General features: G+C 38.6%; 1 protein-coding gene across 1 annotated transcript; it reads right to left on the reverse strand.

Moving 5' to 3' along the window:
• Positions 1 to 497: 497 nt before the first annotated feature.
• LOC144453704 (protein dispatched homolog 1-like) lies at positions 498 to 8,944 on the reverse strand. Its single transcript, XM_078145037.1, has 8 exons — positions 8,866 to 8,944; positions 6,804 to 8,302; positions 5,836 to 6,060; positions 5,233 to 5,358; positions 4,252 to 4,494; positions 2,170 to 2,256; positions 1,249 to 1,419; positions 498 to 989 (listed from the first exon to the last, which is right to left on the reverse strand). Exons 1-8 carry the CDS (start codon positions 8,942 to 8,944, stop codon positions 498 to 500), a joined length of 2,922 nt encoding a protein of 973 aa, XP_078001163.1.
• Between the last annotated feature and the right edge of the window lie 13,934 nt (positions 8,945 to 22,878).

Genomic DNA, 22,878 nt, shown 5'->3' on the forward strand with positions numbered 1-22,878 from the left:
TTAATGGCCTACTTCCCATTCAGGCCCCTGGGTGTATACACGTATGTCTTCTTTTTCATTAAATGCACTTCATGTTTTCCCCATTTGAGTAGACCCATCATGTACAAGTAAACATTACTTCCATTCCCCTCCAGTGGGAAACCTACACAATAAAACGAATTCTATACATCCGACTGGAATTGGTATCGTCACACACAATACTGTTCAGGGTGTACGATATTATGAGTATGTCATGATATTAAACAAAACAGTTTAAAAATAGTGCCAATGGCGTTATAGCACAACTGTTCTGAACAATTCTTAAACTACACATCTTTAGCAACATCCCCATCAATTGTTTACATACAGACAGACGGACGGACAGACAGACACTTGGACACTTCATCCTACCCACAGCATTACTGAACTTCAGTTCATGATCAGTTGTGGTACAAACCCATTCTAATTGCAGCTCGTACCACTTTATCACATACAAATTCAATCCACACATTTTATGATCAGAGAGATGTCTCCATGTTACAAATCTCATAATGGATTGTTTGAGTTAAAGAACCATTCATGGGGATTCGTACAGTTTGGTGGTTACCATGGAAACCTTTTCCATTGCAATATTTACATTCTACATCAGTTTTCTTTCTACCAATTATCCAGTAATAGAAGACCTTGAGAGAACCTGTCTCGCCTTGTGGTCCCATCAAACCGAGAACTGTTGTAAATAAACCTAAGGAAAATATTAACGAAAATCCTATAGTGCAAAACATGAAGATTGCAAACTGCTTAAAAAACATAATCTTTGCAAACAACATAAATGCTGAAGCTCCAAGAGTAGTGGCCGCACCAGACACGACGGATATGCCTACATGCTCCAATGTATCGTTTAACCTACCAAAGCGGTCTTCTTTTGGTGAGAGTCGATAACCTTCAGCGAGGTGAACAACATAATCGACAGCTAAGCCCACAATCAGAGATAGATTCAGGGATTCCAATAACTGTAAATAGAAAGTACAACTTAGATAGCAAAATTTGCATTCATCAAAATTTGCATTCATCTGCCAAAGTGAGTATGGATCACATGATCACCTAGATATATGACGACAATATGTCAGTAAAAACTCTCCTTTCCTACAGTGTAGTGTGGGGTTGGATGGTCTTTATTGTAGTGTGGCGGTTGGGTTGGGCATCACTGCCAAGACTATAATTATGAAAAAGGTCTACAGAATGGTATTAAAACATAAAATGGTAACGTACCCCGAGTTTCCAACCAGCCATAGGAATAACTGCGATAACACACCAAGTAGTTGCTGCTATGGAAATGGTTGCCATGGCCCCTAGGACTATATTTGTGGTTGTCATGACGAGGAGTGGAAATGCGAGTGATATTCCTAAGACGACACCTTTGATAGCAGAATCTGACAATGTCTGGTTACAAATGAATGAATAAATAAATAAATAAATGCATACATACATACATACATACATACATACATACATACATACATACATACATACATACATACATACAGACACACATACATACACACATACATACATACATACATACATACATACATACATACATACATACAGACACACACACAGACACACACACACACACACGGACATTACAGAAATTAAAATCAGAGGATATCTTTGAAAAATACACTATCACGTTTCTAGGTTTGCGTTTGTTCACATATGGTGATTGAAAAACATGGGTAACGACAGACTAACATATCCTCACCGTTCCATCTCACTAAAAAAGAAGATTGAATTGTCAAGATTGAGGAAGCCGAATGTCATTTGACTAAACAATGGCCGTCTATGCTTCTGTGACAAACAAGTCATCTTCATTAATAACATATTTTGACTCATTTTAAAACTATAAATGACTTACATTATATATACATCCAATTGGATGTTTTATCACTGGTGGGTGTGATGCCACTTTCTGGAAATATGATTGCCACGTAACATACAAGATAGTTAAGTACCTGTTGTCTTGACACCCATGTGAACTATTGCAATAAAATATATTCATTTCTTTAACTAGGTGTGGTATAAACAGCATTATGTCTGAACCCATACACAGTAATTACAAATCCACAACAACACAACCATCCAAGGCAGCTTACCAAAAAATCAATTAAAATACATTGAATTGCCTTTTACCTTTTGCACTTTCAAGAAATGAAATAGATTAATTCCTACACTGGTACATTGGAAGGCATTACTCACAGATGGTGGCATCTTTGTCATCTGGGAATGCACAAAAGTAATAATGCACCAAGGGTTATGGTTTTAACAAACTCAAATAAACTGAATACCTTCCGTAAGCATTGGTGTTCCTATATCTTTTGCTATCATCAACATACACAAAAAACATTAACTCGTTAAATTCCAAAGTAACATCTTTCAGATTTACAAGGCTACATAGAAGACACAGCCCCCCCCCCCCCATGTAGTTAACTCGCATGTAGTTTCCTTGAACATGCATGTGATACTATTATGCATACTAGTATGCAAGAAATTAACTGATTTTGTTAAGTGACCCTGAAGGGCAAGGATAAGGTCAAAGTCTTAATAAAAAGCTCACATCTAATAATGTAGGGGTAGCATTTGCATGAAGTCTGTACGTAATATAGTTTCGAGTTATGCAAAAAATATTGATTTTTAGCAACAAAAGAATTCAGTAAAAATTGACATGAGCTCCAAGAATCACAATTGAGTATCTCCCTGCCTGTATTATTTGTGAACATGATTTAAAAGAAACAGAACATAAATGAACACCACTGATTGCATGTGACATGCAAGAAATTGATAGATTTTGACAATTGACCCTCAGGGTCAAGCGTCAAAGTATCATAAGATATATTGTACCTGATAATATAGGGGTAGACACTTGAATGAAGTCTCTATGTATTATAATTTTTGAGTTATATAGAAATTATTGATTTAGAAATCCAAATATGATCGCCATTCAGTCAAATTTGCATGTTTCATAAAACAAAGTGACATGCATATGTCCCACACGATATGTCACCTATGTACATGGTATGAATGAAATTGCATTTTACATGCCTAAGAAATGACATATTATGCATGCATGCATGCACACAAGCACAGAGGGACGGATGGATGGAGCCCATTGCAGTAGTGGGGGGGGGGGGGGGGGCTAAAGTGCATGTACGTTTATTTCCAATGTATGTACCAAATTACATGAAATTTGAAGCTTGTATTGCATATATTGCCTAATTACTAAAAATCTTTAATTATGCAAATATTAATTAAAGTTAAATATTAAATCAACAAGTACATTATAGTACACAAGTGCATTATCACCAATGTATGTACCAAATTATATGAAATTTGAAGCTGTGAAACTGTAAGCAATTATGTAAAATTAAACAACACGTTAACAATCTTACTCTTCTTAATGTATCGTAATGCTTCTTGTCGGCAAATAATAAAAAATCAGATAAATAAAAGTCAATGAATGTGAAACACGCGACATTACAAGTGTTTATATATATCTAGTCTAGCCGTTTTTTATTTATTTTGCCATAATATGGGGAGATCATATTTTAGCATTTATACCCACAGACACTGCCAATTAGTCAGAAAGTGTGAGTAAATATCGGTAAATGTTGGTTAATAAGACATGTAGAGTGTAGTTTTTGTTTACTGATGTCTGTTACAACCACTAGCAATGTATTTTTTCACAATGCTGTTGAGTTTTGTTCACCTAGTGACTACGCTCGCCATAGGCTACGTGCTATCCATGTCTCTTTATGACGTCATAAAATCCCGTGGTCTAGGTGGGACCGGAAATACCCGAAAACTCTCGAAGTAAATCCGAAGGGAAGTGACTGAAAAAGGGTCATTTTAAGGTGTTTGCAGACGCTTTTGAAAAGTTTTAAAACCAGAATGCATTTCACAAACATGTCGTCTAGCAAATTAGCGATAGTGAATGTGAGCATTTTGAATCACCTTTAAAGTACTCATATCGTCAATGTATGACGTAAATTATTTGAAATTTGAAGCTTACATTCTTAAACTATTGCCCAATTACCGAAAAGCATGGATTATGCAAATAACTTCTTTCGTTCCACTAATCAACATATTTAACGAAAAAATTATACAATCCAAAGTTGAATCTGTTCTTGTCTTTAAAGGTTTTTTTTTAAATGAAGTAGTCAGATTATCAGACCAAACACACGCTGTTTTACCTGTGCCTGAAATGATGCTCGTCACGTCCCTCTCATCCGGCTCTTCGCCAATCACATCCATAAATTCGTTGTTATCTCCATTCACAATGCCAGTATATCCATTCGTCAGCCAGTAACCAAGACCCGTCTCAAAGTAACGATAGAAGGTTTTGTGTAATTTGGAAGTGTCAAATATAGTGGGATTGACTTCCATTAAAGTACGCATCTTGGCTTCATTGATTGGCATACTAAGATCGGTGTTGTTAGGATAGTCCACCAGGTCCAGATACTACATAGAGAGTACGGATACTCAATTGGAAATTGATCAAACTATAGTCGTATATCCAGGACTGCAAGTCCGCAATTCCTATTTCCAAAGGTTTTGGCGCCTAGCTTGTGACCCCCACCTCTTAAGGTAATTTATACAATCCGTAGTTTCATTTCATCAAATGTGCGCTATATGATGCTTGTGATATAAAGGTGTTGTAACTGTCAGCCGCGTGTCTGCGAAACATGGTTTATTTTCGCAGAAACAATAGAGTCCAACCTTAGGCAACTATAAAACCCATTCAAGATAGCAGTCTTATCTGAGATATAACACTCATGTATCCCCTGTATTCATTTACTCTAAGAAATCGGGCAATTTTTCCCATGTTTAAATCACCAACACGTCATTTATTGAAGTTCTACATATACTACATTACCTTTCATACGGTGATCAATCTGGTCTTAACTACAAACCGTGTTCTATATTCTAGCATATTATCGCATTACTACAATTCCTAGGATCCTGCCTCTGGTTATTATTCCATATTTGAATAACGTCACTGCGGAGTAGGGTATGCAAAGTAAACTCGCCTCATATACAAATCGTACACATCAAATGGCATCTCGATATTGAATGTAAAACTCGTGGTTCACGCCTATGGTTAGATTTGGACATCCAGTACAACAATAATTGTTCAAAACTATAAAGAATTTTACTCAAAGAGTGAACGCCTATACAAGAGAATTAAAATTTACTTACTTCATAGAATTCATACATGTCATTAATAAAGCATTTCACTTCGACTTCTCCAGTCACAATATCTCGTCGTATGTGTAACCTTTCACTCTCTTCCACAGTAAGATTTCTAATCCTAGTACAAAAATTCTGTTGAAAAACGAAGAAAATTTGTTAAACTTTTTGTGGCGGGGAGGGGATGGGTTAAATGCATAACTAAGTGTATATAGAAGACTAGTATAGACACCCATCATGTAAATATAGTAACCGGTCATGATTGAAAACATCCCGTTTCTTTATCTATCAAAAAAGTCTATAATATGTTGTCTTTGTCATCAATATTCTTTAAAGTTTACTCAGAGGTGGGGGGGGGCGTCTGCATTTTTTGGGAAAAAAATTATCGCAAGCCAAACTTGTAAAAGGAAGTTACGAACTCAAGACAAAACATAACAAAAGGTGGCATATGCCGGTGCGCATGCGCATGTAAGTCAGGCGTTGTTGTTTTTTTCTATGTATTGTAAATTTCAGTTTTTACATGTCGGTAAACACTTTAGTTACTACTCAGACAATTATAGTGGTCTGAGGTTATTATGATCAAATCTCTAGTGGAGAGTAATTGTAACTCACCTTCATAGCTTCTTGACTAAGAGTAGGATTTAGATCAAAGGTATTGTCCCAGACTGTGTCCCCAGTACATTCGTAGTCAGTATGATGACATGACGACAAATCTTGGTTCTGTAGACCCCATACTATATAAACGACTGTGCTTTTCTGTAAAGAACTTGATTTGAATGCATTCAGCATCTTTCTCTTGAACTGGACAAAGTTATTACCATCTTCAAAGACTTGAACCTGTATTTTTTAAACAAATCAGAGTGGAAAGTCTAGACAGAGTAACACGCACGTACAGAGAGAGGCAAATACCCAGGAAATTAGCTGATTCCCTTAGTTATATTGTACATCTATAGAGCGTCTCCTGTACCGACTGGTCTTGTTACGAAAGGTTACGGCTCGTCATTGTAGCACAGGATTATGAAAGCAAAACTATACATAACATGCAAACTTGAAAGCACACACACATACATACAAAGACAGACAGACAGACAGACAGACAGACAGACAGACAGACACGGTTCAGAGATACAGTAAAAGTTCATACAGGGTAAATGTATAGCTAGCTTAGGGCTCCCGTTTCTCATCGTAACACCTTAATAATGATGGGTCGGTCGATTAAAACATTTAAAAGGAGTAATAGAAATATAAGTATGTGTTCATGTTGGCGGACGGTGTCACTTTCATTTCATAATCATAATTTTAACAGTATGAATGACTTTGAAATGACAATTAAAATTTAATAGAAGGAAAAAGAACAATTTGTTTTAGCAATAAACGACAATTTTCGCTCAGATACGTGCTCATGGGGTCGCCATCTTACAATCAGTGACGTCACGTGGTGAATCATGTCTTAGAGGGCGTCATTTTAAAACAATTTTTCGCCAGATTGAAGAAATATAGGGTCGGTCACGTCATGAGTACGGCCGCCCTCAGCGGTTTCGTTTGATTGTAACTATTTTACTACAATGTGGCTAACTTACCTCTTCCTCTTGAGGTCGTAACTTCGTAACAAAGTAAGAAAAGATTGTTATCGCAACGACAAAGAACAGTAGTATAATCCATCGCCACACTTTGTGAGTGACAAATCTAAAATATGGCCCCATGAAAAAACGAACTAAAGCCCTCTTCTGATTTTGAGGAGTGGTGGAATCCACTCGCAATTCATCTCTCTTTTCTGGAAGGTGCGCACTCTTCTGGAAAGGGCGACAGCAACACCAAATACAATTACGCCAGGAGTTATGATAAGTGATGACAACAGTCGGTAAAAATATAATAACTGTAAGGTAATTGACTAATACTAAGATTCCAGCGAAGATGCCGAACGATTTTACTCCAAGTAGAGGTGAGGTGGCGTTAACGAAAAAAGCTACGGCTGTGGTCAGGGAAGTGATCAACATTGTCACCGAAGCTCGTCTATAAGCATCGGAAAGTCGATATTCAAGTCCCGGATAAATTTCGAAACCAGTCGATCTCCAGGTATCCATGAAAACGAAGATATCATCGGCACCGATTCCAAGAATTATGAAGATAGATAAAATATGAAATGTTCCGAAGAAACGATAATCAAGAACATATCTGTAGAACAGGTTGGCGCCAAAAAATGACGTCATTATACCGAGAACGGCGAATCCAGCTATCCACAACGAACCAGTTTGGAACCAGAGGAAACCAAATATGAAGGCAAAGCTACCGGCTACTAGGATAGTGTCATATGTTATTTGAGTGTCTAGATGTGCCTGCCAGAGTGGTTTACTAGAGTACGTTATCGCCAAGTTTCTATACCCTTTAGAAAACAGGTCCCGAAAGTGAGAATTGTACGTGGTGGTGATAAAATCTGCCTGAGCATTCTCCATTTCCTCATCGGTTGAATAACCTTCTAAAGGAAAACCCATTGGTATGATAGAGCGAGTAATTGAGGATTCTGCTTTATCATTGGTCCCATCAATAAGTGCATCCTTGCCGAGGTGATAATAAAAAGCAGATTTCAGAAAGGGTGATGATATTGCAGCATACAGCACCGCTGGAATATTGTCGAAACTCGGATCGTTGAAGACTGAACCCAAGGCAGAGTACGTACCGTCAAAGTAACGAACTATAGAGATAGGTTTTACGCAGTCACCTTGTGTATCTAATTGACAATAATCCGTATAGTTAGGTTTACTGATTAGTTCGTCTTCTAGGTCTCGTATAGCCTGCAGACTTTCTTTAGTAAACACGTTGCCGTCTGTGTTTTCATAGAATATATGAATATTGTGATGCATTGTTGAACGTATTCCACTTTCTTCCGATGTCCCTACATTGTGCGAATATTTGGTGAACTGTTTGTCTCTTGCTTTCCATGCAACGGCTCTCAACCACAGGTCTTCGTCTGTGAGTTGCAGGGGTAGATCATTGAATACCGTGGGAAAGACAGTCTGGCCACATAAGATCAGGATAATGGTGACCACAGGAAATGATAAAACAAAGGAGAGTGTCACAGCTAAAATAGAACGGAAACAAAACAATTGCATTAATATTGAACCCGGCTCTCAATTCTGTCCTTGCATTCTTATGGTGCAAACTTCATAGTATCAAAAGGTGATTTTTTTCGACGTAGCAATGAATTACACTGTTGTCAACTCAAAATAGTAGTAATACCAAATAGCTCCACACGACATCTATCTAATACTAGCCCATGTTAATGTACGTTAAGGCAGAATCCCCTCGGGACAGTTTCCCAGAAAATCAAAGTTCTCCAAATTTTCCAATTCAAAGCTTCTTCCTGGTCCTTTTCGAATAATAATTTATGAGGTTTCCCGTCTTCTTTTCAAGGAACTCGACATTCATTTACTTTAAAATTTCCAGTTACTAGTAACACGAATTATTTCAACAAAGTATAAGCAAAAGTTTCAGATTGTTCCTTACTAGTAAAACAAGACACTTTAATAGAACACACAACTTCAGAAAAGTAAGCGTTTAATATTTGGTAAGTTCTAAACCATTGTACAACTTGCATTTTGGTACATGACAAGACATTTAAACTTCCATGCACACCTCACTTACCAAATGTAGTTTTGGGTCGATTGACAATCAGCCTACACCAAGCCAATGGTTCTTTGTGTTGTGCTTTGTCGTCGGCCATCTTTGATTTGAATTTTTTTCACAAGAGACACAGCGAAAATTTGGATTTATATTATGTTTCACTTCAATGTTCGTCAAAGGCGTAGAATAATATCAATAGCACAGTCATCCTGCTATAGTTCTGGTCCTGAGAATAGACAAGTCAAGATATAGCTTCTGAATAAATAACAAAAGAAATATTAAATAGTCAAAATGTGTCACAGTGACTGGGTGGGGGGGGGGGGGTTAGTTCTGTTATATTCTGAAGTACATGTACATATAATCTCATGGTAACATTAATGCATGCAGGGCCTGCCTATACGCATTAGTATGACGTCATTACATGCGAGTCATATGGGAATCATCAGAATGTATGGGGGCTGAGGAGAAATGGGAGGGTGCATGATTATTTTGAGAGCGCTAGGGGAAGGCGCTTCGAAAAATATCTGACTCTACGTGTATTATTTTCATCTCAGCCCACCCCCTCCCCTTGCCGTTCACACCCTAAACACAACAAAGTTTGACTGCGAACGACTCAATATCATTTTCCGTCGTATTTAATAACAAATCGTTTATTACCCTCCTAACAGGATGGAACTGCATGCAACACGGATTTTCTGGTATATCCATCATCGCGGGAGTTCGAAATCACGGTATTGTCGACATGTCACAGGCCATGACGTTAGGGACCGGTCAGTTTCTTCGGCCTGGGGGGGGGCGGTGGATTGGGGGGTCACCTTTTTTTAATTGGCGGGGGGGTCATGGTGTTTTGAAAATTGTGGATGGGGTCAATGTGTTTTGGATTGTGACGGAGGAAAAAAATCCTTTTCTACAATGGCATATAGCCTTGTCTGAAATGTGGTACATGTAAATATTTGTTCTTGTCCCTGTTTCTTACATAAATTCTTTAATATTACTTATTAGTTCAAACATAACTATACATATACGTATACATACACATATACATATACACGTATTACCTAGCTACCACACTAGTTACAGAACATGTCATGTAAATGTTTGGCTGTTTCACAATCAATGCTTCACTTATATTGCACTTTGGGACAAAAGTGAACTTCAAAGTTTTGTAATGGTAATCTTCATAGATAGTTTATAAAAGAAGTTAATCTAAATTGTTCTACTCGTCAGTATGAACTTGACAGAAGGGATTAATACACTTTCTATTTTGAACACTACATGTTATGGACACTACAAATCACCACATCTCATCAGATTCCAGTTTCTATTATACACTATGTATGACCACCTAAAGTTCTCTAACATACCGGTGACTTTACTATAGATGCAATATTAAAGCCCCTATACCAATGTTACGGGCCCATTTTTATGTGACATGGGAAATTTACATTTACGTTAGCTTTTCGAAGCTTGGAAATATTACCTCAAAGGCTATAAATAACCTAAACATTGCCTTAATAGAAGCAAAAAACTCCCTCACCCCCAGAGGCCACTCATGCATTCAACCAACAATCATATGCACCAACAACCTTTTTACTGTCATAATGGTATTAAACTTTTCTTAAATATTTTCAGCCTATTCTAAGTTGAGATGATATTGTCTTTTAAAAATGTGAAATGTTTGCCAAGATACCCCCTTAAACTCCAAATCTCCCCTACCAATGATACTGCCATTATATGTGCTGACCTTTACTACATGTGTATAATGATGCCATTTAACTTTTTAAGAACATATTTCAACCCTATGTAAGTTATAAAGCATATATAGTTTATGATACTTGATGGTGCTGTCTTGTAAAGCATGGATTAATTTATTGCTTGAAAGGGTCTGAATAGCCTAAATATTGGCTTGAAGAGTAAAGTTCTTCCAGGGCTTCTAGAGGGAGACCCCTCGGACCCCTCCCTGCCTTCTCTAACATAACGTGCACCGTCGACCCGGGTCTGCAAGCACAGTGAGCAGGACTGTACCATACCTCGCCGGGCCCCCTATCTTTCCGCGTGTCTACCTCACTGTCCTCAGTCGATAATGTTATTTGAAACCGGACATCGCGAGTACTGTTATGAACATATGAAGTATATTGTACACAATCTTCTTGTCAATGGATACTATCTCCATGAAAATACGACATTTTGTAAAATGTAAAATGTAATGAAAGTTCATTCATCATCATGTGACATGTATTATGTTGCCAACACTATAGTCTCCAAGCTTCGTAAAATTCGTCACGTTGTTGCAACAAATGCGTCGTCGTGTAACGTATTGTCATGCAAGCTACTGACCGCTAGAGTTGTAATTATCCCGGGTCGTCGTCTGCAAACAACGACATTTTTACAGCAATCAATCAATCAATCAAGATCATTTCGACTGTCGTAATAACTTACGGAACGAGACCGAGAACGCTGGGCACTTCTGTCATTTCATGGTCTGAATCAATTTTTCGGGGCCGGCCCAGCCATCATGTCCTACATCCTGGGGTTGTTCAGTCGGTTCCATGATGCATCACTGGGTTCTAACGTTCGGTTTATTTGTGATTATAGCAGGTTATTTTTGTTTTAGTCACATTTTTATTAACATTACTGTCTGTCTGGCTGTAATTTATTTATTTATTTATTTATTTATTTATTTATTTATTTATTTATTTATTTATTTATTCAGTTTGTTCATTTCTTCTTTTTTCTCTATATTTAAAATATTTAAAATAAAAATATAGTTGTATGATTTTTGTGTCAAAATGAATTAGTTATCGGTGTATAGAAGACACTGTGATAATGAACAAGGTGAATGTATGTACACTCACCACAAATTAGACTAAGTGGAGCCATTAAATTTGTATTGGCTGGATAAACCGAAATAACCCTAGAAAGCGTGTCTTATATTTTTATTAATGGTATCTTCATATTGGTGGTGTAGATTAAATTAGGCCATTCAAAGTTATGCCACTGTGTATCATCCATAATTTCAAATAAAATCTTGCATGTGACCCAAAACTGGGGCCAAAGTGTTGACCCAATTCGCGCGTGCGTGTGAGCTCGTGATGAAACCCCAACCGTGTCTACTATTGAAATTCCTATGTGACTGTGATACAGATATAGCGACTAGTGTGACTGTGTAAAATGAAATGCCAGTGTATGTAGTATTTGCTTCCCAAAAGAATCATTCTCTAGGCAAGAAATGCTCTAAAATGGTCTCCATCTCAATGAAAGGTGTTGAATTAGACGTCAAATTTACATGTTGAACATGGATGTGTCAGATATATTTTGACCCTTTGACTTGCAAGTACACATCATGACTCTATTTGAAAGTACAAAGTACAAAGTAAATAACCTTAACAGGGCGCCTTCAGTATTTACACCCAGGGGAGGACCGGAGGAAATCACACATGATCTGCTAAGAAAAACATGACCCTCCCCCATTATCCATTTGTAAAAAGTGACGCTCCCCTTTGTCCCATTTTGTAAAACACGACCCTCCCCATGACAATTGCATATACTGAACGTTAATCAATATTCCCACTATATGTATTGTGATGATAGAGAGTATTTATTGGTTGGTTCCTAAACCACCTGTCTTATTTGTTATGCATTATTTTAATAACCAGGTGTATTCACCTACTGTTAATTAACATAGTCTTTAAATAGCGAGGAATACAGTGCCACGTCGGCTGTTCTACAATAGGTGGGAGTTGAGGCAGTGCACGGCTCGTTCCTGAAGTTTTCTCAGTGGTTTCGTCAAGGGAGGTCCGTCTTCACTGTAGCTGTCCGGAGAAGTGTCGTTCTCCTGTAAAGTTGGACATTGCTGAGAGTAAGCGGACCCTGACGTATGGTATGAATGGTGCGGACATTGACGTCAAAGTTTGGAGATAAATACTTCGAGGACCGTTCGGTACAACGGAGGAACCGTGAGTAGAAGCTGTCCCACGTAGTCGAATTCAACACTCAACGAACTCGCCGTCCTGGGCTCTGTACTCGGTAACAGTTTGTGTGCACCACCGGTAAGACTAAAAGTCGCGAGTGAAGTCGCCAGTCAAGTTTGATAACGGAACATTTTGATATATAGAACATTTGGAACCCTTTTAGTTTATAAGTTTGTAAACTTAAGACTTATTATTATAGTATATTTTGTTTCATTACAACGGAATTAAATAAGATAGTTGTTAAGTGTAATGCTGTGTAGTGTCCTGTGTTTGACCGTATGTTGTTCCGACTGGAAGTTGTGGGGAAAGTATTTAATTGTGCGCTATTTGGCTTCTCTAAATTTTCGGTTCGTAACAAAATGGGGGCTTGTCCGGGAACGAACTAAACATAGCCATTCACGTATCCTGGATTGTATAATTGTATTGTGTGTACGGTCAAACATTGGCACTTTGCGTTTTCCAACATCAAAATAATCATGGCTTCTTCCTCATCAGATGTGTTTAATGTTGCAGAATTTCTAGCCAAGGAGAACTTATCTAGTGAAGATTTGAAATCCTTGCTTAAAGCAGAGTTAAGGCAAGTAGCTGATCACCTAAAGATTAAAGTTACTACCACAATGACGAAAACACAGCTTGTTAAGGCTATAGAAAGTCACTTAAACATAGAAAGTGAAGAGCAGTCAGATACAGATGGGGAATCAGGATCAAATGAAAGTGAAGACGGGGATACATTGGCGTTAGCGAAAATAGAGTTGGAAAAGGAAAAGTTGAGGTTTCTAGCAAGAGAAAGAGATATCGAAAGAGAGCAAAGAGATAGAGAAATGGAGTTAAGAGAAAGAGATAGAAATGCTGAAAGGGAAAAAGAACGAGAAGGATTTGAAATAAGAAAACTAGAACTTCAGTTAAAGTTACAACAAGGAATTCCGTCTGCATCGAGATTGAGTAGTTCTGAGTGGAGTTCAGGTTTCGATGTCACTAGATATATTAAGCTAGTCCCTAAGTTCGGTGAACAAGATGTAGACACTTATTTCATGGCTTTTGAAAAGATTGCAAATCGTCTCAACTGGCCAGATAGGTACTGGACCATACTATTACAGAGTGTCTTGATAGGAAAAGCGCAAGAGGTGTTCTCGTCCTTGTCGGATGAACAGTCCGACGATTATAAACTAGTTAAAGAGGCTATATTATCAGCTTATGAATTAGTACCAGAAGCGTATAGACAGAGATTTAGAAATCTAAAAAGACAGTCAGGGCAAACGTTTATTGAGTTAGCAAGAGAGAAAGAAATGATGTTTGATAGGTGGTATCGCGCTCTCCAAGTAGAAAAGGATTATAAACATCTTAGGGAGGTAATGTTAATGGAGGAATTTAAGAATAGTGTTCCATTAGATATTAAGACGCACATCAATGAACAGAAAGTTGAGGATCTGCGAGGAGCAGCGATGATAGCCGATGACTACGAGCTTACTCACAAGAAAAGTACTGGTACGTCCCATAATTATAATACTAGGTGGAATAGTAAGAGGTATTGGAGTAGTCAGAGATCAGAGGGAAGGAGTGATTCAAGTAACAGTGAAAGTAAGGGTCAGTCTACACCGTCTAACTCAGGTAGAAACGTTGAGAGGGTAGATAGGAGTAATGACTTTAGAAAGGGCCCAGTGTGTTACTACTGCAGTAAAATAGGGAATATTAAGGCAGAGTGTTTCAAGTTGAAGAAAGGTGAAAATCAGAAGATATCCAGTAAACCGGTAGCCCTAGTTCATACTAAGAGTAGAAGTAATGTGTCTCTTAATAGCCATGTTGGTAGAAGAGAGTCCAGTCTTAGACTAGACACTAGTATCGGAAATGTCAATAATGTTGATAGGGTAAAACCCGTGTCAAATAGTTACAAGAAGTTCATCTCTAAGGGTGAGGTTAGGTCACTGACGGGTCATGAAGACTCTGAGGTCAAGTCAGTAGTTATTCTTAGGGATACTGGAGCAGCCCAATCACTGATGTTAAGTGATGTGCTACCTCCTAATTCGTATAGTAAAACCAACGCCACAGTTTTAATACAGGGCATTGATGGTAATTATATCCCAGTTCCATTATTTGAGGTCAACCTAAGGTCAGAGTTAGTTACAGATAATGTAACTGTAGGGGTGGTTCCTACCCTACCCATAGAAGGCGTCAGTTTCCTCCTTGGAAATGACTTGGCAGGGGATAAAGTTTGCGTCTCTCCCATAGTTACTAATGAACCCAAAGTCAAAGTAGAGACTGAGAATTTAAAGGATGAATTTCCGGGTATATTTCCTTCCTGTGTAGTAACAAGGTCAAAGTCGCAGAAGGATAAACAACTCGAAGCAGAGTCTAAAGAGGTTTCTAATACAGGAGTCTGGTTAGCTGAAACTTTTTTTAAAGACTTAGATAATGATAGAATAACTGATAGTGATCCCACAAAGACAGTATTTAACAAGTGTTCCCTTGTTGACGAACAAGAGAATGATCCTACACTAAGTGACCCCTTTAATGCAGCACTGTCAGAATCAGAAGCTAGTGAGGTCCCAGAGTGTTACTATATCAAATCTGGAGTTTTGATGAGAAAGTGGAGATCCCCCTATAGTCCCGCTAATGAAGATTGGTCTGTAAAAAGCCAAGTAGTGGTACCCGAGTGTTATCGATCTGAGATACTGAGATTAGCCCACGAGATTCCTATGGCAGGACATGTAGGGATTAGGAAAACTAAGGCTCGAATTATGGAACACTTCTATTGGCCAAAGTTGCATAGGGATGTGATAGAATATTGTAAGACGTGTCACACGTGTCAGGTAATAGGGAAGCCACAACCATCAATCAAACCAGCTCCTCTTATCCCCATACCAGCTTTTGATGAGCCATTTTGTAAAGTTCTGATAGATTGCGTTGGTCCCTTACCTACCACTCGATCGGGTAACAAGTACTTACTGACCATGTTAGATATGTCAACTAGGTATCCTGAAGCATGTCCGTTGAAAAAAGATTTCTGCAAATGTTGTGATTGAGACTTTAACCCAGTTCTTTACCAGATATGGTTTACCCAAGGAAGTCCAGTCAGATCAAGGTTCTAACTTTATGTCAGGTTTGTTCCAGGAAGTAATGTACCAGCTAGGTATTAAGCAAATTAAGTCGTCAGCGTATCATCCCCAATCCCAGGGAGCTTTAGAGAGGTACCACCAAACACTCAAAACCATGTTAAGAGCTTACTGCTTAGAAAACCCCCATGATTGGGATAAGGGTATCCCCTTCGTACTGTTTGCCACTAGGGATGCTAAGAATGAATCTACTGGTTTCAGTCCATTTGAATTAGTATATGGTCATGAAGTTAGAGGACCCCTCAAGTTAGTCAAAGAAAAATTCCTAGATGAGAAGGACGACATAAACCTTCTTGATTATGTGTGTACCTTTAAAGAGAGGTTGTCTGGAGCATGTAGCATAGCAAGCGATCACCTAAAATTGTCACAGCAAACTATGAAGGAGCGTTATGATCAGAATGCAGCAGTTCGTAGTTTTAAACCAGGAGACAAAGTGCTCGTTTTGCTACCTATACAAGGTGAACCATTATCAGCAAAGTTTAGCGGACCTTATAGAATTGAGAAGAAATTGAGTGAGGTAAATTTTGTAGTTAGCACTCCAGATAGACGTAAACTACGTAGAGTTTGTCACGTTAACATGCTTAAGAAGTATTATGATAGAGATAGTACGCCAAGTAAGACAGTAGGTATAGCTAATGTAGTACCACTAGAAGTCGAAGTTTATAAGAGTCATAATGATGAAGTAGACAGTGTGGATATGAAGGTATCTGAAATGGAACCTCAGTCTGCAAAGCTGTCTAATTCTGAAATTATGGCAAATTTGAAAGCAAAATTAAAACATTTGCCTGAGGATGAAAGTACAGATATTATTAATCTTATCGAAGATAATGCACAGCTTTTCGCTGATGAACCAGGTTGTACTCCTTTAACTGTACATGATGTTGAAGTTGGAAATGCTAAACCTATTAAACAACACCCATATAGGTTAAATCCTTCTAAGTTGGAAAAGATACAGAAAGAGATTAAATACATGTTAGACCATGGTCTTATAGAACCAAGCGAAAGTAGTTGGAGTTCTCCCATTGTACTTGTACCAAAGTCAGACGATTACAGAAAAATCAATTCGATCAGTCGTTCAGATTCATACCCGATTCCTAGAATTGAAGATTGTATTGATAGAATTGGAAAGTCTAAGTATGTAACTAAGATTGATCTCTTGAAAGGGTATTGGCAAGTCCCATTGACAGATAAGGCTAAGGAGATATCTGCTTTTGTCACTCCTGAGGGTTTATATCAATTTAAGGTCATGCCCTTTGGCATGAAAAATGCGCCCGCTACCTTCCAGAGGTTAATGAATCAGGTCATTTCTGGCCTAGCATTTTGTGTTGTATATCTTGATGATCTTTTGGTGTTTAGTATGACATGGGAAGACCATGTTAACCATTTAACGCAAATTTTCGATAGACTTAGAGAAGCTAACCTTGTTGTTAATCTCCAGAAAAGTGAGTTTGCTAAAGCGAAGGTAGTCTATCTTGGGCAGGTCATAGGTCAAGGTCAAGTGTCACCACGACAGGCTAAGGTACAAGCTATTGCTGAGTTTCCAATTCCAACCACTAAGCGAGAATTACTCAGATTTCTTGGCATGTCTGGTTTCTACAGAAAATTCTGTGCCAATTATAGTACAGTCGTGACGCCACTGACCAACTTGCTTAAGAAAAATATTAAATTTGTATGGTCAGATACATGTCAGAATGCCTTTGATAGAATAAAGGCTATCTTAATGAATAACCCAGTGTTAGTAGCTCCAGATTTCACCAAGTCTTTCAAGTTAGCTATTGATGCAAGTGATATTGGAGTTGGGGCAGTGTTGCTCCAAGATGATGAATCAGGAATAGAAAGACCTGTTGGTTATTTCTCTAAGAAACTTAACAGGCATCAGAAAGTCTACTCTACTATTGAGAAGGAGACGTTAAGTTTAGTATTAGCACTTCAGCACTTTGAAATATATGTCACTAATGGAGTCGGTAGTGTTAAAGTGTATACTGATCATAATCCTCTTGTATTTTTGGAGAAGTTTAAGACAAAGAGTCACAGATTATTTAGGTGGAGTTTATTACTACAACCATACTCGCTAGATATTATTCATATCGCTGGCAAAGAAAATGTAATTGCCGATGCTCTGTCTAGGGTGTAGTTAAGAATAACTTAAACATGTATTGTATGTATTGTACACATCTTTACAGTTAACCCTAGAAGGAATGTATGATTTCACAAAGACCCCCTGGTATTTGTAATTTGAGTAAAAAAGAAAACTTTACTTTTGGTAAAATTTCTTTTTTTTTCTAGGGGTGGAGGTGTGATGATAGAGAGTATTTATTGGTTGGTTCCTAAACCACCTGTCTTATTTGTTATGCATTATTTTAATGACCAGGTGTATTCACCTACTGTTAATTAACATAGTCTTTAAATAGCGAGGAATACAGTGCCACGTCGGCTGTTCTACAATAGGTGGGAGTTGAGGCAGTGCACGGCTCGTTCCTGAAGTTTTCTCAGTGGTTTCGTCAAGGGAGGTCCGTCTTCACTGTAGCTGTCCGGAGAAGTGTCGTTCTCCTGTAAAGTTGGACATTGCTGAGAGTAAGCGGACCCTGACGTATGGTATGAATGGTGCGGACATTGACGTCAAAGTTTGGAGATAAATACTTCGAGGACCGTTCGGTACAACGGAGGAACCGTGAGTAGAAGCTGTCCCACGTAGTCGAATTCAACACTCAACGAACTCGCCGTCCTGGGCTCTGTACTCGGTAACAGTTTGTGTGCACCACCGGTAAGACTAAAAGTCGCGAGTGAAGTCGCCAGTCAAGTTTGATAACGGAACATTTTGATATATAGAACATTTGGAACCCTTTTAGTTTATAAGTTTGTAAACCCTGTAATATATGTACACTTTCAAGACTTATTATTATAGTATATTTTGTTTCATTACAACGGAATTAAATAAGATAGTTGTTAAGTGTAATGCTGTGTAGTGTCCTGTGTTTGACCGTATGTTGTTCCGACTGGAAGTTGTGGGGAAAGTATTTAATTGTGCGCTATTTGGCTTCTCTAAATTTTCGGTTCGTAACAGTATACATACAAATTAAATGACAATATTTGTGCACATAAAGTTAAAGTGACAAACAGTAAAAGACTGACTAGTGACCTTTCTCTTATAATCATACACAATTTAGTTAGTATCTAAAACGTGCTTTCCATGTTGTACATACTCTGTCTGATGTGGTCACTTGTAAAAGTTCCCTGATATTATTGTCATCATCATCACCTTCACCTTCAGTATTGCCATTATCAGTGTCACTCTAATCTGACTCACTGTTACTACTTGAGTCAGTACATGTATCACTGTCAGTGTTCTCTATGACATTCAAAACTAAATCATCATCATCATCATCATCATCATCATCATCATCATCATCATCATCATCATCACCACCACCACCACCACCATCACCACCACCACCACCACCACCACCACCACCACCATCACCATCACCATCATCATCATCATCATCATCATCATCATCATCATCATCATCACTGCTACCATCACCACCATATTTTAACAACAACATTCACGGACAGTGTGAGTGATAAGGTGAGATGGTACACTCAACAAAATGCATCGTTTTAGTAAACAATTTTCATACAATATATGTATTTTTATTTTTATATTTTGTCATGTAAAGTACTCGTAAAAATAAATGTTGAGTGCTCATCTCACTTTTACATCTCAAAACACATAAAACAAATTGACAATAATTTAATCTTCAATTTGGTCACAAAACTACGGATTGCAAAATGTGACCCTCCCCCAAATATTGTAATGCAAAATATGACCCTCCCCCAAAAACAGGTTTGTAAAATGTGACCCACCCCGATTCCTCCGCCCCTATAAATACATACTTGACATGAAGTATTTTATATATTGTGATTTAGCGAAATATTGACTTGACAAAAAAGTACGAAGTACTGTATGCGCCTCCCAAGTTAGGGATCCTTCAGTATTTTCAAGGGGGATGGCCGAGGGAAATAGGGAGCTCGAGGTCAATCGGTTCTTGGGGAGGACCATAGAAACTGGGGATTAGTGGGAGGGTCACATTTTACTTTGACTCATTGGATTGCCTAACATTGCACTATTTCGGGGTTTTGTCATCCCATCACTGCCACCGGTTCCAAATCCCATTGCAGGTTAGAGTTAGGTTAGGATAAGGGTTAGGGTTAGGTACCCATGATATCAGTCTATATAAAATCGCTGCTGACAACAATATAATATAGTGAATTAATAATCAGTTGTGGTGTGAGGAGAGGAGTGGGTCTCACACGTGTAAGACGGGAGAAGTTGGGTAAGACACTACAGATAATGTTGCGGAGATATTGACCTCGCTCTTGAGGACATTAGGAGTGTGCCAATCTAAGCATGGGGGGGGGGGATTGTGGCCTTCAGCTCAGCCAATGAGGATCCAAACAAGGGCATTTATATTACAATGTCTTCACACACATGAGCATGGCGGTAGTAGTGGGAAATTAGCTAATGCCTTTAATGCAACAGTCCGAGCCTAATTTCCCCCGGCCCTCTCTCCCTGTAAATACTGAAGGTTCCCTTATCGTGTATGGTACTGGTCAAACTGAAGTACAACTAAACATATTATACACTACACTGGATTCTTCGAAGCAGGGTGCCTGAATCCTTGTCAAAACGCATTCAAAACAAAATCTCAGCTTACAATGTAATTCATGTCGGAGTCATGCCACGCCGACCGAATATTTCTGACTCAGTGTGTACTCAAGTAAGGGCCGGCAAAGGTTATCGCTGTTGCTCATCTCACAAACGGTGGAATTTATTACCAAGGTTTTCCGTGTTGGTTTCTCTGTTCATTCTTCCAATAACGCACGAATTTCGTATTTCCATTTCCGAAGTAGAAATCGACTAAAAATTCTTACCTTGGCGATGTTCACTCGGCGGATTCTCAGACCAATAAAATTCGTTAGTGGTTTGAGTCGGATTTGAGCATGTCGCTGTAATTTGAATACGCAACATTTAGACTTCTCCCGTGTTTACCCTTGAAGTTCTCGCTCCCGTTACAATTATATAGAATTTATGAGCAACTAGTATTCTTGTACCCGTAATTATATCGATCTGGTCTATAATTAATATTTCTTACCTGCCCCGAGATAGATCGGTTAGATTGACAGATGGAGAGAGAGAGAGAGAGACAGAGAGAGAGAGAGACAGAGAGAGAGAGAGAGAGAGAGAGAGACAGACAGACAGACAGACAGACAGACAGACATTGCAGGTGGACGGACGGACAGACAGATAGGCAGACAGTCTATCCGTAAGACAACCACCTCACCGATATACAAACAGTCCGAGACACAGAAAATGTAATATTTTAATTAAAGATAACACTTGTCATACTGACCGTATTTATCAAGTTGCTATGTCCATCAAATGTCCTATAGTCTGGATGCCTACGTGGTTTACTAAACTGTGTAAATGATAATGATACTGTATAGGAACTAGATAGACTACAAATGCCCTCGAACCATGAACTTTGAACAGCAATCTACGTCGTCTGTTTCATTTTACGATAGCAATCAATATCTCTCAGACTATAGACGTTGTCTCTCTCTCAAACGCCTATGCTCAGACACAATCATGACCGTTTGGGGAGCCTTCAGTAATTTAACAGGGGGCGGAGAAAATCAACCTATAGCTGGCAAAAATGTTGCGTAAAATGTTACCCTTCTCCAATCCCGCTTCTAAAAAGTGACCCTGCCACATGTTTCTTATCTTAAACATGACCCTCACCCATGTGCATCTATTTTTCAGAGGCATGGGCCATATAGTCCCAGAATCAATTGGTGAGGACTTGATCCTACCGCTGACTCCACACGGATAATTAAAGGTACGGTTTTGGTTGTTTACCACTACTGCACAGTATGGAGGCACTGCATTGAATTGAGCCTGTGCTTGGATCTAATTGGCGGAGTTGACTGCCAGAACTCCAAAAGTCTCGATGGGTGTGTGCACTATCGACACTTTTTGGACCGAGGTCTACATCCCTGCTGTACAATATCTTATCACACTGTTCCACCTTCACTCTTCACCCTCTCCTCATGGATATCAGCAGCGATTTATCTATGTTCTGATATTACCGTAATTACCATACAATCGTGGCAGTGCTGGGACGTGACAATATAGTGATGTGATAGCAGTGCTGTGATGGGATGCACAAACACACAAAATAATGCAAACTTGAATAATGCAATGACTCAAAGTGAAATATCACTCTTCATATGGCGCTCCCTTGGGAACAGATTTGCAAAACCTGACCCCCCCCCCCATTCTCCGGTCCACCCCCACCTGTAATTACTGAAGGCCCCAATATTTCACGAGCCATGTCACGAAGTATCCTTTCTCGGTGCTACCGAGTTAAAATCATTATAGCGTGTCTACCACTTAAGGCCTAATTTGCCATTAACGAGTTAGACCTTTTTTTCCGGTCCGAACAGTATTTCTCTTGTCCAGATCGTATATACTTGTAGATCTGATCGACCTTTCTATTCATGTACTCCTTAACCCTATAAGCTACCATAGCGTAGCTTTAGAGTACTTGCTACATGACTTGGTCACAAATAAGTGAATGTATGATTGTTCTATGTCTGGGAGGTACAATGAACTCATGGATGCACTTTGCGTCAGTAGCCTAGAATCTGTTCTTTTATCCTATCAATGTATCACATAGTCGTGACTGAACGATGGGTGACCATGAACCGTCATTTTCTATATCGGGGTGACCACATCTTTTTAAAAAAATGTTTCTCATTACTTTTTAAGGCAACTCTGGGTCGGTAGGTCAATTATAAGAGAAAAAAAAAGATTTAAAAAAACATCTTCTTCATATGTTTCTCTACCTCTCGTTTTTCTCCTCTCTACCTTCTTTCTATTGGATTCCTGG

This window comes from Glandiceps talaboti, chromosome 2 (assembly GCF_964340395.1).
Source record: "Glandiceps talaboti chromosome 2, keGlaTala1.1, whole genome shotgun sequence".
Taxonomy (NCBI): Eukaryota; Metazoa; Hemichordata; class Enteropneusta; family Spengelidae; genus Glandiceps; species Glandiceps talaboti.